At 41.7% G+C, this 16256-nt stretch overlaps 1 protein-coding gene across 1 annotated transcript in view; it reads left to right on the top strand.

The window, feature by feature from the left end:
* The first annotated feature begins 1237 nt into the window (after nucleotides 1–1237).
* ARL8B (ARF like GTPase 8B) overlaps nucleotides 1238–16256 on the top strand; it is a 59876-nt gene continuing 44857 nt past the window's right edge. The window contains exon 1 of the mRNA XM_082638957.1: nucleotides 1238–1573. Coding sequence (XP_082495083.1) covers nucleotides 1451–1573 — 123 coding nt within the window. The 5' untranslated portion in view covers nucleotides 1238–1450. The remainder of the gene's footprint in view (nucleotides 1574–16256) is intronic.

Raw genomic sequence — 16256 nt, 5'->3', positions numbered from 1 at the left:
CTTCAACCCATAATGCCTTCCTACAGTCAGCTCTGTATGGAGCTGCCAGAGAAAACTTTTAAAAATTTAAACTGGTTCACCGAGTTCCCCATCATATCAAGACCTGAACTAGGGCCACCATACCCTACTTCCTCTGGTCCCTGCATCTTTCTCCATCCATATCTCTTAGTATTCTGAGCTAACCACACTGACTGTCTTTCTATTCCTAGAGCATTCCATGTGCCTTTCCCCTTCAGAGTCTTTGCTGTTCCTTCTGTCTGAAACGTGCTTCCACCAGATGTGTGCCTGGCTCTCATTCTCATGTCCTCCAGGTCTTCCCATCCAGGGCCAACTCCTTTGAGAGGTCTACTCTGACCCTAACCCCTAGAACAGGGGCCACTCCTGTATCCTCTTGTTCAGTTTTCTTTATAAGGCTCAGTACTACATGGCATTATATCTTATATTTATTTGTTTGTTATATTACGTATCTCCCCCCTGGAATGTAAGCTCCTCAGGGGAAGGGATTTTTTAAAATTTGAAAAGCTTTCAGATATTTTAATGTACTTTTTAGTTAAATTAAACTTTTGAACAGGTGACTCATTTACATGGTTGAAAGTGAAAATGATATAAAAAGATATCCAGAGAAGGCTCTTTCCCATTTCTGGGAACTATCCAGTTTCTGACTATCCAGTTTCCCTGACCCCCATAGAAAACCATTTTTACTAGTCTCCCAGTATCTCTTTATGCAACTACAATACGTATTTGTATATATGTTCATATATATTCTTGTTTTCCCATCTTATACTGAAGATGTCATTTAATACATAGTTGGCCCCTTGCATTTATGTTCCTTCAAAATATTTCCTGGACATCATCCCATATCAGTTTATATAGAACTTTCTCATTCTTTTTTAAACAGCTCTATAGTATTCCCTTTTGGGAACATACTGGAGTTACCACTTCCCTACTGATAAATACTTGTGGCTTCCATCTTTTGTTATATGTGACGGGGATTTCCATGCTGTATCCCCAGAGTTTTGAAGTCTTTCTGCACAGAGCGGACTGTCAATAAACAATTGTAGAGAGGATGAAAGATCAATGAACCAATATGAATGAGCCAAGGAGGGTAGTAGGAAAGGAGCCAAGGGCGGCTCGCAGGTGCTGCACGGAGGCCCCAACAGGTGGCGCTGTAGGCGGCGGTCGCGCCTGGCCGGGGGGTGGGGGTGGGGGCCCGCCGCTCTTGCCGTGGGCGCAGACGGCAGCGCGGGGACGAGCGTGGGGGGTAGGGCGAGTCATATGACCCGTTCGGCTTCCTGGCTTCGGCCGCTGCAGCCGCCAGCCCGTGCCCGCCAGCGTCGCGCCGGGGTCCCGAGGAGCCTTTGGGGGGTCCGGGCTGAGGCCCACTTGTGTGGAGGTCGTCGCCACCGCTGCCTGCCCGCTCACCCGTCCGTCCTTCCTCCCGGCCGCCATCATGCTGGCTCTCATCTCCCGCCTGCTGGACTGGTTCCGCTCGCTCTTCTGGAAGGAGGAGATGGAGCTGACGCTCGTAGGGCTGCAGTACTCGGGCAAGACCACCTTCGTCAATGTCATCGCGGTGAGTGCCCTCCCGCTCACCCGCCCGGGGCGCCGCAGCCCGCGCGTCCGGCGCGGGGTCCGCGCGCAGGCCCGGCTTGGGGGTCCCCTCTGCGCGGCGGGGCTCTTGGGAGTGTGTGTGTATTGGGGGAGGGAGTAGCCGTGCTTGTCACCTCTCCTAGGGTTAGGACTCGGAGCTTCGCGTGTGTTGGTGGCTGAAGTGTAGCGCTGAGATCGGCAGCTGAAGGGTTAATTCCATTTAGTTGTCTTCTTCCAAGCGCCGTGTTCTTATCGCGGCCGGGGTTTGGAAAGGGTGGAATTGGGCTTGTCACATTTTTAAGGCGCTTGGGGGATTGGGGTTTCCTTCGGGTTTGGTCTGTGAGGGCAGCGGAAGGGTTAACTGCAGCTTATCACTTTCCTGAAGGGTGGGATTTGGCGACTCTGTGTGTCCCGTGAGAAAGCATAAAAATTGAGATCCTCTCAACTAGCCACTCGGGACGAAGAGCCCCGATGTAGGAAAGCAGGGGACCGGTGGGGACCCATTCCTGAATTCTGTGGGCAGCTTCTCCGCTGTAATTCAGTTACTGGTTTTCACTCGTTTCCCGAGGGGCCAAGATCAAGTTGATTGTGCTGCGCTCACCGGTAAAGCTGGGGAGGGACATTTCCAGCCAGTCCAAAGTAGTGCACAGCTTTTATTTTATTTTAATTTATTCTATATTTTATTTATCTAATTGAGGTATAATTGACTTATAAATGCACAGCTTTTATTAAGCCGAGCAGTTAGGGGGTCTCTGCATTTCTAGAGCTAAATGTCCTCATCTAGGGGGTAAGATCTGCAGCCAGCGTAAAGTTAACTACGTTGAAAAAGCGGGGGTGGTCTTTTGTAATGGTGCTTCTTAAATGAAGGGAGGGGAAGGGTCTGGGCAGGAACGTAGCTTATTCCACGCCCAGGGAATGGGTGTCTGGGAGGGGAATTGCCCTGGGAGCCTATATACAATGTGGTGTTTATTCAGCAGTGATTGAGGGGAAGGAGGATCATTCAGTTTTGCTTGTCTGGTTGGCTGGGGAAGGAATAAGAGCGAAAGATTCTCGTCAGTCTTTATTTACAGCCCAGGAGTTGCTGTGACTCAGTCTTAGCTGATAGGGGCTTGTGCCTGCCCAGCTACCCCAAAGAGAGATGGTAGCAGTTCCTCCACCGTTTAGATGATGGGTGAAAAAATAGGCGACTAGCTGTCCAACTGGTTGGGTTACTGAAATTATTCAAACACGCCTTCCTTGTTAGGGAACACAACTCGTGTAACTCGTGCCTCTTAGTCCTTGCAGTTACAGAGCAACAGGAATGAGTAAGACTTGGAGAAACAGAGATCAGCAGAAATCCGAACTTCCTTTGAGGAATGTTGCATATAAACATAAAGAAAATTGGCCTACTTTTTGGGCTCTTTTTGTATAATATGATTGGGGGGGTGCTTGAGATGACTATTTTTTCAACAGTCATAAAAAAGTGGAATGTGTATCTAGTACCACTAAAATCAGTAAGGAAAAACTTTGGGCTAAGTATCCATATTCGAACTTTTGTATGATGTGGAAAAGATCAGCCTGAGTGCAGCTGAGCTCATTTAACTGTACATTTTCTGATATTCCTTTCAGATAAGAATTGGTGTCTCCTCCTAAATTCTATCTTTTTGACAAGACTGAAGTAATTTATAGTGTATATAGGTGTATTACTACAGTCAGTCTTGTTTGTTGCAGAGAAGTAGTTATTCTTGGGAAACCTAAAAAAAGTTTAGTAAATCTTTGAGGAACTTCTAAAAATATAAGCTCAATTTTCCATGCTTGTGTTTTCAGTAGACAGTGTAGCTTAGTATAATGAGCATGAACTTTGAAATCAAGCATCCCTGGGTTTGCAGTCTGGCTCTGCCACTTAGCAGCCTTGTATCCTCTTTCAGTCCTTGATTTCCCATCTATTAAGAGGAGATAATAATAGGTTTCTTACAGAGTTGCTGTGAGTACCTGAAATGACAGATGTTAAGTGACTCGCATCGTGCCTGCCTATAGAAGGGGTTAGATAAATGGTAACTGCTGTTATTATTTGTAGTGGGTATACTCGTTTAATGCAGAAATGATATTTTGAAAAATATTCAGAAAGGAATTAGCTGGGGTCATTTCCGTCTTTGAATTTGTGTATGTATCCAAATGTGGGCTGCTGTAGTGTATTCCTAGATTGTGGCAAGTAATCACATCATGTCCTCCCCCTTCCCCCCTTTTTTGCATTAGATTATTTTGACATCTGGAAAGCTGTTGAACTCAAAGTGAACCGTTATTTTAACGTTAGACTCTTCGTTGCGTTTTGTTTTGGCCGCGCGGTGCGAGTTGGGGGATCTTAGTACCCCGACCAGGGATTGAACCTGGATCTTTGGCAGTGAGAGCTCTGAGTCCTAACCCCTGGACCGCCAGGGAATTCCCTATACCATTCTTTTTGAATGATACGATGTGGGTAGGTTCTGTTAAGAAAAAATCGTGACGGTAATTGCCCGTGGCCTTTAGGATGCTGGAAAAAAGAGACCTCAGTAAATTTCATGCCTTTTTTTAAACCTCAGATTTTAACCTAATCTGTGGTTCTTATAGAATATATTGAGGGTGAGGAATAAGTAATTAAAAGTGAATTTACAGGGCTTCCCTGGTGGCACAGTGGTTGAGAGTCCGCCTGCCAATGCAGGGGACACGGGTTCGTGCCCCGGTCCGGGAAGATCCCACATGCCGCGGAGCGGCTGGGCCCGTGAGCCATGACAGCTGAGCCTGCGCGTCCGGAGCCCGTGCTCCACAATGGGAGAGGCCACAACAGTGAGAGGCCCGTGTACCGCAAAAAAAAAAAAAAAAAAGTGAATTTACAGAGTTTTAGATAGAAACAGTGTGTCCAAAATAGTAAATTTAGCTTTATCTTAAAAAAATCATTCTTTGTATAAAGTGTTTGATTTATAGACTCAGAAATTCAGACACGTTGACTCCTACGTGTTACTTTAGAAAGTTGGCTGTTTATTTCTCAAATTCAACTAGTAACTTGCCAGGTAGGAAAAGCTTCAGGTGAAGCCAATTCTCTTAGGTAAAAATCAACTTTTTGTAAATGTCAAATTAAAATGTGTCTATATTTTCTGCCTTAAAAGTTAAGAAAACTTTGAGTGATGTCATTTAACTTACTCAAAAGGTTTGTGAAGCTGAATTACTTACATGCAGGGTTTGGTCCATTCTGAAATTAGTCAGTTTGCTTACGGAGAGTTTCAGTCCTCAAATTCATATTCTTATGGTTTCAAACCCCAAATGATACTTCATGTTATCTAATGTTTTATGTAGAGACACTTAATATACATAGTGTTCTCTTTGTTTTGAACATTAAAAAAACAGAAAAGAAACACATCTAGTCTTTAATTTTTTTGATTAGTGTTAGGAAATGAAATACTGCCCATTGCAAAGTATTATGGCAGTTATTACGTAATAAACATGTGTCTTGTATGTGTAATGTACGTTGAGTAATCTTTATTTTTAACTGAAACCCTTAGGTGGGTTATAGGATACTTACGAAGAAATGTTTAATAGGATTTACCAAAATGTTATGGGATAAGTTTTATAGACATTGTGTATTTTTGAAGTTAGTAGTATTATAAAAATTTGTCTACATTTTTGTGAAGTGTCGATAGCTCAAAGGTTAATCCGAGGAAAAGTTTATCACTGCTGAGAGTTAGGAAAAGGAGATATTTGGAAAGATTGTAGAAATCTGGACCTAGAATAATTTTTTTAAGAGTTTGTAAAAACCTTAATTAAGTAGTCTAATTTTACCCTCATTTTAGAGATGTAGGTAGGAGATCCAGAAAGGTTAAGTGAAATTCCTAAGGCTAATTAGTAGCTGAGATAAAATTAGAACCCAGGGCCAGTGCACTTTCTACTTATCTGCCTCTGTAGATCTACCTGAGGTTAGAACCATAGAGCTGTGTGTGAATTGGGAGCTCTTAATCCTTTAAACATCTTTTTTGAATATAAATATACTCTTACAAATCTGGATAGCATTTTAGATCCAACCTTCTTAAGCATATTGACTAACATTTGAGGAATATACACACACACACAGTGTTTGTGTGTGTGTGTGTATTTGAGGACATGAATTAGAGGAAAGAATGATAATCTGTGGAAAGTAGCAATAGTGGAATATTCTAATACTATGTTTGCACATTTGAATAACTGGCTAACAGGCATTGTTAGGTTATTGAACTACGTTTAATATCTTTTAAGAGCAGAAATAGTTCTGTGATCAGAGTGCTTCTTATTGAATTACATTGGGGTAAGAAGGGCAAAAATAGTTTTTAAAGAAAACATGCTCACCTGTAAAGTTTAGCAAATCTGAAACTTGACTGTAGGAGCTGGCCTTCCAGTGAGGTCATCTTCAGATACAGATTCAGAGTTGTGGAGCAGGAGGCATCCTGCTAAGGAGCATTTCTTCAAAGTTCTTTACCCCCTTTCCCATTGTGTTTTCCATGCAGGTTTAGAATCTCAAAGCAAAATGTTCTCCGTAAGAAGCTGTTAAGAGTGCATTAGGCGCTTTAACTTACTAACTTAGAGGATATTTCACAACTTAAAGCACTGCGTTTCTCAGAGGTAAAGTGGAGTATCAGTGAACATGGATACAAAATACATTGCACCTATTAAAGAACAGTTATTTACATATTATTTTTAGAAGATCTGTTTTTTCCTAATTATCAAAATAGCACAGGGTCATTAGTAGAAATTTGAAAAGAATACTATAAAATAGAAGAAACCACTTGTTATCTCCACCATCCAAAGTTAACTACTGTCAGCATACCAGAGTATTTCCTTTTCATCTTTTTTTTTAAAAAAAGTATATATCTAAATGGCTAAAAAAGTCTTGAGATAATGTTTGTATCCTGGTTTGTTTTCTTTTAATTACGGTGTACACATTTTTCTGTGTCTAAAACCATCTTTAATTCCTTCATAATTTATCTTGTTATAGCATATCTTGTGGATATACCACAGTATATTTGATCATTTCCTCATTATTGGACAGTTGAGTGGTTTGCAGGGTTTTGCTGTTGTACATCAGTTTGATCTGCATTTCCTGAGGATGGGTTCCAGAGTTGGCGTCACTGGGTCAAGGGTATGAACATATTTCATGTCGAATGGCCAAATTGCTTTCCAGAAAGTACGCACTCCTACTGAGAAGGTCTTCTGAACAAAACTTGGACTTCATTTAAACACTTTGTCCTGTGGTATTTTTAGGGCATACTTAGTTTTGTTGGTAAGGTAAAATTAACCAGCAGTATTTTTAAACTATCCTATCAGATAATTGCTCTGTTTCTTTGTTTAATGTTTTAAGAAGTACCTATTTATGCTTCAGCAACTGCTAAGACTGAGACTATAGAGAACATAATTCCTTTTTCAGTTTTCTTTTTTACTGAACTTTGCAGGCAAGCCATATAAATACAGCTCATCCCCTTTAGCTATCACAGCCTAATTTGTTTTAAACTTCCGGTGGATTGTATTCCAGAATTACGGCATGTTTCTGTGCAGTCCTTACCTAATCTTGCTCTATTATAGTGGGATGCTGCTCACTTTTTTTGGGGGGGTGGGATGTATTAAAAGCAATTTTTCCTAAACCAGAGTCTAAGAAAGTTTGCCAGGTAGACCACTTTTTGAAGCTATAGCGTATGAAATTTTTAAGTTTATAACTTGAGTATCATTTATACTTGTAAAAGTTGATTCATGTCTTTTGAGCTCTTGTATGAAAAAAACAAAGGAAAAAAATATTAACCTGTCTGCTGAATAGGTCAAAATCAAACGATAATTTAAGGTATTTAGTTTTTCTGAGACAGGACAAACCAAAATTGAAATCTGTAATGGAGTGATTTGAGTTAATTTCTTTCTTCAAAGTAAAAACCACAAGTCTTACATTCTATTGTGCTATTTTTTTAAAGGTTACATTGTTTTTTGTTTTTAATAAATTTATTTATTTTATTTATTTATTTTTGGTTGTGTTGGGTCTTCATTGCTGTGCACGGGCTTTCTCTAGTTGCGGTGAGCATGGGCTACTCTTCATGGCAGTGCGGGGGCTTCTTATTGCGGTGCTTCTCTTGTTGCGGAGCATGGGCTCTTGAAGTGCGGGCTTCAGTAGTTGTGGCTTGCAGGCTCTAGAGCACAGGCTCAGTAGTTGTGGCGCATGGACTCAGTTGCTCCGTGGCATGTGGTATCTTGCCAGACCAGGGCTCGAACCTGTGTCCCCTGCATTGGCAGGCAGATTCTTAACCACTCTGCCACCAGGGAAGTCCCGTTATATTGTTTCCTAAATTAGATATTGGATCTTGTATTTGGATATGATTTCATAGTTTGCCCAGTTTTATGTAATAGAATAAGATTCTTATTTCATATCCTGACAGAAACTTTTCAAAAAAATTAAAATATTAATAAAGCTTTAGGGTTCATTTAGAAATTATCTCTAAGAATACTGTATTTTAAAAAAATTATAATACTGGCAAAATAATTTTAGGATTCAGGTATCTAAGTAGTGACACTTCTCTTGAAAATTGAGGCCTTTCCTCCTAAACTGGGCTAGAAAAGTAATCATTTGTTAAAAAAAAATTGTATGATGATTGGCAAAATGATTCTGAAAATGTCTTTTGTATCAATTTACTTGATGACAGTTACTTAAGCATCTACCAAAATAGTGTTACTGTAAGAATATATTTTGAGCCTAAATTTGTTGGTATATGAATGTGGTATGGTTGAGTTTATTTGGAATATGTATAAGTGGCTACATGAATTAGAATGCATGGAGGTTGGGAGTTGAAAGCCAGACTGTTTAGGTCCAGATCCTGACTCTTAACACCTGTGCTATTTTGGGCAAGCTATTTAGCCACTCAGTATCTGCTTCCTTACTTGTAAAATGGGAATAATAGTAGTTTCTACCTCATGGAGTTATTACGGGTTTATACTTCTGAAACACTGAACAGTGATCAAAATAAGGCATGTGTTAGCTGCTAGGTTACTATAATGTGATCTCCTTGAGAGCAGGGAATTCTCTCTTTTTTGTTCACTGATGTGTTCCAAGTGTCTTAAACAGTTTCTGGCATACACTAGGTGCTAACATGTATTTTCCAATGGACAAATATTACATTTAAAATATAAAATAAAGAACAAGTGTCTTTTGAACCCATATTCATATTTCAGTATGCAAAGTGTAGCATAATGTTAGGAATGAGAGTTTTGCAGTCATAGATTTGGATTTGAATATTGACTTGGCTGTATATCACTTGTATTAGCATCTGTGTGTTTCATTTTTTCCTTCTCTGTAAAATGTAGATGGTCAAAGAACTGCCTCCTGGAGTGGTTTTCAGAATTAAATGAATGTATGTAAAGTGCTTAGCACTGTGCTTGGCACATAGAGAGCGCTCTAAATGGTAACTGTTATGTGTCAGGGGTAACGTTTGATGTAATCATCAGCCTTTATACTCAATTATCATTTAGATTTCTCTTAATTATATTTAAATATTTGTAGCTTTTGTTTAGGAAGTAAGGTTTGGTTTTGTTTAATTCTTGGAAAAGTTTTGAGCACGTTATGTTTTATCATGTTGAATTTTTTTGATAGCTGAGATGGGCTGGTAGAAAAAATGTTTTAGCCTCCTGGATAGGCTAGTTTTTTGTTTTTTGTTTTTTTGCGGTACGCGGGCCTCTCACTGTTGTGGCCTCTCCCGTTGCGGAGCACAGGCTCCGGATGCGCAGGCTCAGTGGCCATGGCTCATGGGCCCAGCCGCTCCGCGGCATGTGGGATCTTCCCGGACTGGGGCACAAACCCGTGTCCCCTGCATCGGCAGGCGGACTCTCAACCACTACGCCACCAGGGAAGCCCTAGGCTAGTTATTTATTTATTTTTTTTTGCGGTACGTGGGCCTCTCACTGTTGTGGCCTCTCCCGTTGCGGAGCACAGGCTCCGGACGCGCAGGCCCAACGGCCATGGCTCATGGGCCCAGCCGCTCCGCGGCATGTGGGATCCTCCCAGACCGGGGCACGAACCCGTGTCCCCCGCATCGGCAGGCGGACTCCCAACCACTGCACCACCAGGGAAGCCCTAGGCTAGTTATTTTTGATGAACCTATTAGAAAATGAGGTTAATAGATCTATATACTTCTCCTTGGACTCTGTGTGTGTGTGTGTGTGTGTGTGTGTAGGTGTGTGTGTAGGTGTGTGTGTAGGTGTATATATATGTATTATTTGTTATGGAAAGAATTCACAGGGAATTGGAAATATGAGTTGTTCTTTTGTTTGTCTCACCACTGACTAATGGCAGGACTGTGGACAAGTCGTTTAACTTCTCTGTTCTTTGGTTTTGATGCTTGTGAAGAGTGAATAAACACTGACAGCCTTATTGTTTGGGAATTTAGTGGTGCTTTCCTGTACCTGGAATTGGAACTCTTACTCATAGATCAGAGAATAAAATAAAAGTATAAAGGCTCCAGTATAAAATGCCAGTTATAAGATCCCAGCCTCTTGCCAGAAGAAAAGCTGAGATGGTTTGCTGCTTTATTTAAGAGGTGGAAAGGTAGACTGATCCCAACAGGAAGAAAAGAGTGAACCTTTTGAGTAGTACCTGCCCTCTAGAATTCAGGTGTCCTGTACAAATGCATGCTTAGATGAAATTTTTAAATTTGTATTGAACCATAGTAGTGCTTTTTGTGTATGTTTGTTGTACTTTTTAAACCAGGATTTAAGATCCAGGTGGATTTCATTCACTGTTGACAGCTGTAAATTTGCAAGCCCCAGCAGGCGCTATTCTGTGTCTGTGTTGGCCTGTTCCCCTAGATGAGAAGTGGGCTCTGCAGACTGCATGCAGGCTGGGCCAGAAAGGGCTTTTGGCAGAGTTTCCTCTCTTAAGGTGGCTTAAGGTGTCTGGTTTAGACACTCATCACTAGGCTACTTTTTCTTTACTATTTTCTTGAAAGCTCATTTTGTCTGGAGAATGGTTTAACACAAATATATAGATTTAGGGCTTCCCTGGTGGCGCAGTGGTTGGGAGTCCGCCTGCCGATGCAGGGGACACGGGTTCGTGCCCCGATCCCGGAGGATCCCACATGCCGCGGAGCGGCTGGGCCCGCGAGCCATGGCCGCGGAGCCTGTGTGTCCGGAGCCTGTGCTCCGCAACGGGAGAGGCCACAGCAGTGAGAGGCCCGCGTACAGCAAAAAAAAAAAAAAAAAAAAAAAAATATATATAGATTTAATCATTTCTGAATAGTTTCTTTCAGAGGAAAAACTGGGAAATGGAGGAAATTCACTTTTTTTCTCCCTCTAAAATCTACCTGTTTCACTCCACTAGCTGTTGGTTTCCTTATTTTGATCTTATTACTTCTTCATTCAGTGACTGAATTAAAAAACTTAAAACATTTTAAAAAATACACAAAATCCATATTGTTTAAAAAAGAAGTGTGGATATACAGATTGGAAAAAATAATCTTTAATATCATTAAGATTTAATCACTATTAATATTAAGCTGCATATCCTTCAGATTTTTTTCCTCTCCCTTTATATATACAAATATCGGCTTTTTAAAAATTGATGTATTTGACATATAATATATTAATTTTAGTTGTATAACATAACGATTCTATGTTTGTATATACTGTGACCTAATCACAACAGCCAAGTCCAGTTAACATCACTACCATACATAGTTAGAATTTTTTTCTTGTGATGATTACTCTTGTAGTAACTGCAAATATACAATACAGTATAGTCAGTATACAGTGACTATAGTCACTTTTCTGTACATTACATCTCATGACTTATGTATGTATTTTGTAACTGGAAGTTTGTAACTTTTGATCTCCTTTCACTTATTCCAGCCCCAATCTGTTCTCTGTCTATGAGTTGGGATTTTTTGTGTTTTGTTTTAGATTCCATATATGTGTCTTTCTCTGTCTCACTTATCTCACTTAGCATAATGCCCAGTATATGCTTTCTTGACAACATTGATGGGATCATGCTGTACATACTGAGTGGTCTCGTGTAGTCTACTTGATTTACCTACTTTGACGGCTAATAGGCAACTCACGTTCAGTCAGTTCAAGACGGAATTCCTGATCCCTTCCTGTCTCAATCCAAGGAACCAACATCTACCCTTATCTTAAAAATATTTTTGAAAAAAAGAAAAAAAGGATGTTACAGGCTTTAATTAACCCTTATGTGTACATTTTGGTTACAGGCATGATTTTCCACTGTTGAGTGATTGAAATGTTGGCGCCTAAAACTTTCATTTTGTAGTTTTCTTTGGAGTTCCAGGAAGTGGGCCAAATGACTTGACCAGCTTTAACCTTTACATTTCCCTGTCATCCTGTGTATGGTAGGTATCTTCCCCAGTCAGGATTGATCATGTCACCTCCATTGTAATTTTCACCACACTTACCACCATCAGAGATGATCTTGCTTAATGTCTTCATCTGTTTTCTGAATATAAATTCCATAGGGGCAGGGCTTTTTCCTTTTTTCATTGGTGCATCCCAGTGCAAAGAACAGTGCCTGGCACATAGTAAGCTCTCTAAATGTTGAGTGAATGAATGAATATAACAGCAAAGTAGTGTATCTATTCTTTTATACTCAGATTGTGTGCAAGGCATCATGGTAGGAGATGATTCATAAATGTATCAGGCAACGTTATTTGTGGTAGAGTATTTGCCTCATAGTAGCCATGTATAGGATAGAAATATTAAGTGCCTTAAAATTGGCACATAATGTTATGGGAATCTCCCCACCCTCACAGAAGACACCAGGGGAGTTTTAGAAAGGCAGTTTGCTGGCTTTGGGTGGGACTGTGTTGAGAATGGCCATGGAGCTGAGCTTTGAGTAGGGTGGTTTTCATTCATTCAGTGGGTATTTGAAGCAGTGTTCTAGGCAACATACGCATAATGAAGAACAAAAGAGATATGGTTCCTTCTGTTGTGGAGCTTCTAGTGCCATGAAGGAACAGTAGGAGACGCAAAGACACAATTGAGGGCAAGAACTTTTGTCAGATTGAGTGTAACCTGCATGAAGGGAAAAAACCCCAAAAGGCTAGAAAAATAGGTTGAATCAGTTAACACAAAGCCTTGAGTAAATTTGAATCTGTAGGCATGGGGAGCCATTGAAGATTTTTGTTCACGGGAATGAAGACCTGTGTTTCCAAAGGGCTAATTTAGTAGCAATATAGAGAGCATCAAGAAAGAAATTGGTTACAAGATTATTACAAAAGTCTAGTTGAGAGGTAATTAAGTGGGGTGGGGAGTAAGAGAAAGTAGTGAGCTTTATTATGGAAGTGGAGTGGGTACAGTTGAGCAGTTGAGTCAGATGTACAGGGCAAAGGGGAATTTGTAGTCAAAGACCTTTTTAAGGATTTAAGTGAATGGTGGGGAATGTGGTTGTGTGATCAACAAGCAGCACATATTGGGGTAGAGAAGGGGGAATGGGTGAAGAGAAGGGGATAAGTTGAGTATAGAATGTATTATATAATTAATGATATAAAGGGAATGCTGTTTGGGAAGGGAATTAGTACTATATTCACGTACAGTGGCACTAAAGCTGAGAACTGAAATTTCATCCAAAGTCTTTCCAGTGTTTTGTATGCAAAGAGCAAGCAGAATATCTCCACTCCTTCAGAATTGCAGTTGGACTATCTTTTTTTTTTAATAAATTTATTTATTTTATCTTTGGCTGAGTTGGGTCTTCGTTGCTGCGCGTGGGCTTTCTCTAGTTGTGGTGAGTGGGGGCCACTCTTCGTTGCGGTGCGCGGGCTTCTCATTGCGGTGGCTTCTCTTTGTTGTAGAGCACGGGCTCTAGGCATGCGGGCTTCAGTAGTTGTGGCACACGGGCTCGGCAGTTGTGGCTCACGGGCTCTAGAGCGCAGGCTCAGTAGTTGTGATGCACGGGCTTAGTTGCTCCGCGGCATGTGGGATCTTCCCGGACCAAGGATCGAACCTGTGTCCCCTGCATTGGCAGGCGGATTCTTAACCACTACGCCACCAGGGAAGCCCCAGTTGGACTATCTTGATTTATTTTTGGTGCTTAGGTGCATTAATCCGTGCCCAGAATGCAGGCCTTCCATAACAGGTCCTTTACGCAGCTGAATGAAGGCTGTGTGTTCAGAGTGACTCATACTCTTTTATAGTCTTGGAAGCCCTTGCTACTTTGAAGAGGAATGTTTCTATCCCTGGAACATGTCTGGTTTAGTGTCTTTCTACTGAAGAGAAAAGTTGGTATGTGTAATTTATTTTCTTTAAACATAAAGAGTATCCGGTATGTTGGGATTTTTTCTTAGGTGCTGGGTAAGCTTATAGATAGTATTAGGCTTAGAATATCATTTTTTCTTTCTTGTCAGGTTACATTACTGATTATTTTACTGTGTGGTTGCAAAAACAAAGTGTGATCCTCAGTTCTCATATCTCAGGCAGTTTGATGTCTGCTTAGAGACTCACTAAGTGCAGTCTGTCGTGGATTTATAGTGCTCAAAGACATCAGTTCCTCTTGGAACATGTGGACATTACCATAAAATAAGACAGGAAGTGGCTCTGCCACCTACACTATGTCGTTCTCAAGGGTGGTTAACACAAAGAATGTTCCTAGACCTCCTATTTCTTTTAATTTATTTTATTTATTTATTTTTGGCTGCATTGGGTCTTCAGTGCTGCATGTGGGCTTTCTCTAGTTGCGGCGAGCGGGGGCTGCTCTTCATTGCCGTGCGTGGGCTTCTCATTGCGGTGGCTTCTCTTGTGGCAGAGCACGGGCTCTAGGCGCATGGGCTTCAGTAGTTGTGGCACGTGGGCTCAGTAGTTGTGGCTTGCAGGCTCTAGAGCGCAGGCTCGGTAGTTGTGGCGCATGGGCTTAGTTGCTCCGCGGCACGTGGGATCTTCCTGGACCAGGGCTCAAACCCGTGTCCCCTGAATTGGCAGGCGGATTGTTAACCACTGTGCCACCAGAGAAGCCCCATCCTACTATTTCTTAATCCTCCTTTTCCTTTATTTCCATCACACAGGGCATTCAAGAAAAATCTTTTCATTTATTTAGTTAATGGAACAGTTGACTGTTTTATGAAGTGCTTTCGCACACAATGCATTGTATGATTTTTTTTGGCTCCTTTGTTAAGTGGATATTCATTATATAGGGTAAAGAAAGGTTTAAGTGACACAGTTTTTAGAGTAGATCTGAAATTCAATTCCAGTGCTCAGTCTGAATGTTGTATTCCATAAAGAAGGCGAACTATGATGAATCCATGTGGACAGACAAATCCTGTAGGATTTTACTTTGCCACCTGATAAGTACAGTTCTTCCAAGTCATGTGACAGACTAGTTTGGAAATTGGACATGACCTTGTGGTGTTCCATATGCGATTTTAGCTTTCTTTGGCTGTTTGTTGCCAAATACTTTGTCTGGTTTACTGGTTGTTTAAATAGCCCCTATTTTATCGTTTCTAGGAGCATTTCTAAATCTTAGTGTTTTCTTGTGTTTTTGTGAGACTTAGGAGGGGGTCTTAAATTTGCCAGTGTGGGTATGGGGAGAAGGATAGAGGAAGCAGGCCTTTGGAATCCATGTTAGACTGTGGTAATGAAGGAGAATGAGACACCCAAGATAGCAACCGCCACCCCCACTTTTATTTTGGCCTACAATACAGTTTTTATCTCCCGGTGTTCCTTTTCCCTTAGATGACACTGTCTTACACATTGTTTAGGTCCCAGATCTGTGAAACCTTGCCCCAACTCTTCTCCCAGGCAAAGTTAATTGTCCCTTGCTCTGTTGTCATAATACTTTGTTCAGAATTGTATCTGAGCCAGTTATCTGTTCATCTGTCCCTACTTCCAGACTGTAAACTTACTTATTATTATTTATGCCCGCTAAGTGTAGCTCTGGGCCTGACTCAGTAGGTGCTTCATAATTATTGACTTAATAGAGTGAAGCAGTGTCGGGTCATGTTTAAGTATGTTGGGTCAGACAGGCCTAAATTTGAATTCTAGATCTGTCAAAGCTCTGTGATGCCCTCAGAATTTTAGTTTGCTCATTGGTGATTTGGGAGTGAGACTAGGTACCCCAGGGACTCATGGTATGAGGTAAGGTAATCAGCACAATCCCTGGCATATAGTGAATGCTCCGTAGTTAGTAATTATCATTGCGGTTGATGTGATGTTTGGGAATTAGGGCAGGGGCAGGGGCTCCAGTTAGATGGTAGGTGAAATGGAAACCCCTCACTCCTCAAGTGAGCACTGAGTAGGGATTCAATTTCAGCGGGGGATGAAAGGCTCCTGAGTGTCAGGGTAGAGGTGTAATGGGCGCTGGGGACCAGTTTCTAATTCTTTTTTTTTTTGCGGTACGCGGGCCTCTCACTGCTGATGGCCCCTCCCGTTGCGGAGCACAGGCTCCGGACGCGCGGGCCCAGCGGCCATGGCTCACGGGCCCAGCCGCTCCGCGGCACGTGGGATCCTCCCGGACCGGGGCACGAACCCGCGTCCCCTGCATCGGCAGGCGGACCCTCAACCACTGCGCCACCAGGGAAGCCCCAGTTTCTGATTCTTGATGAATGTTTTCCGTTACTGTGAGAGAGAAACTAAAGTAACAGGCTGCCCTTTGCCGTAATCCACTGTAGGTGTGCTAGGATGTTTGGGGCAACTGTTGGAAAACTTTGCTGGTTTATTTG

The sequence above is a fragment of the Mesoplodon mirus genome, assembly GCF_964341445.2.
Source record: "Mesoplodon mirus genome assembly, chromosome: 12".
Classification (NCBI taxonomy): Eukaryota; Metazoa; Chordata; class Mammalia; order Artiodactyla; family Ziphiidae; genus Mesoplodon; species Mesoplodon mirus.
This window is presented reverse-complemented; position numbering and strand designations above follow the sequence as displayed.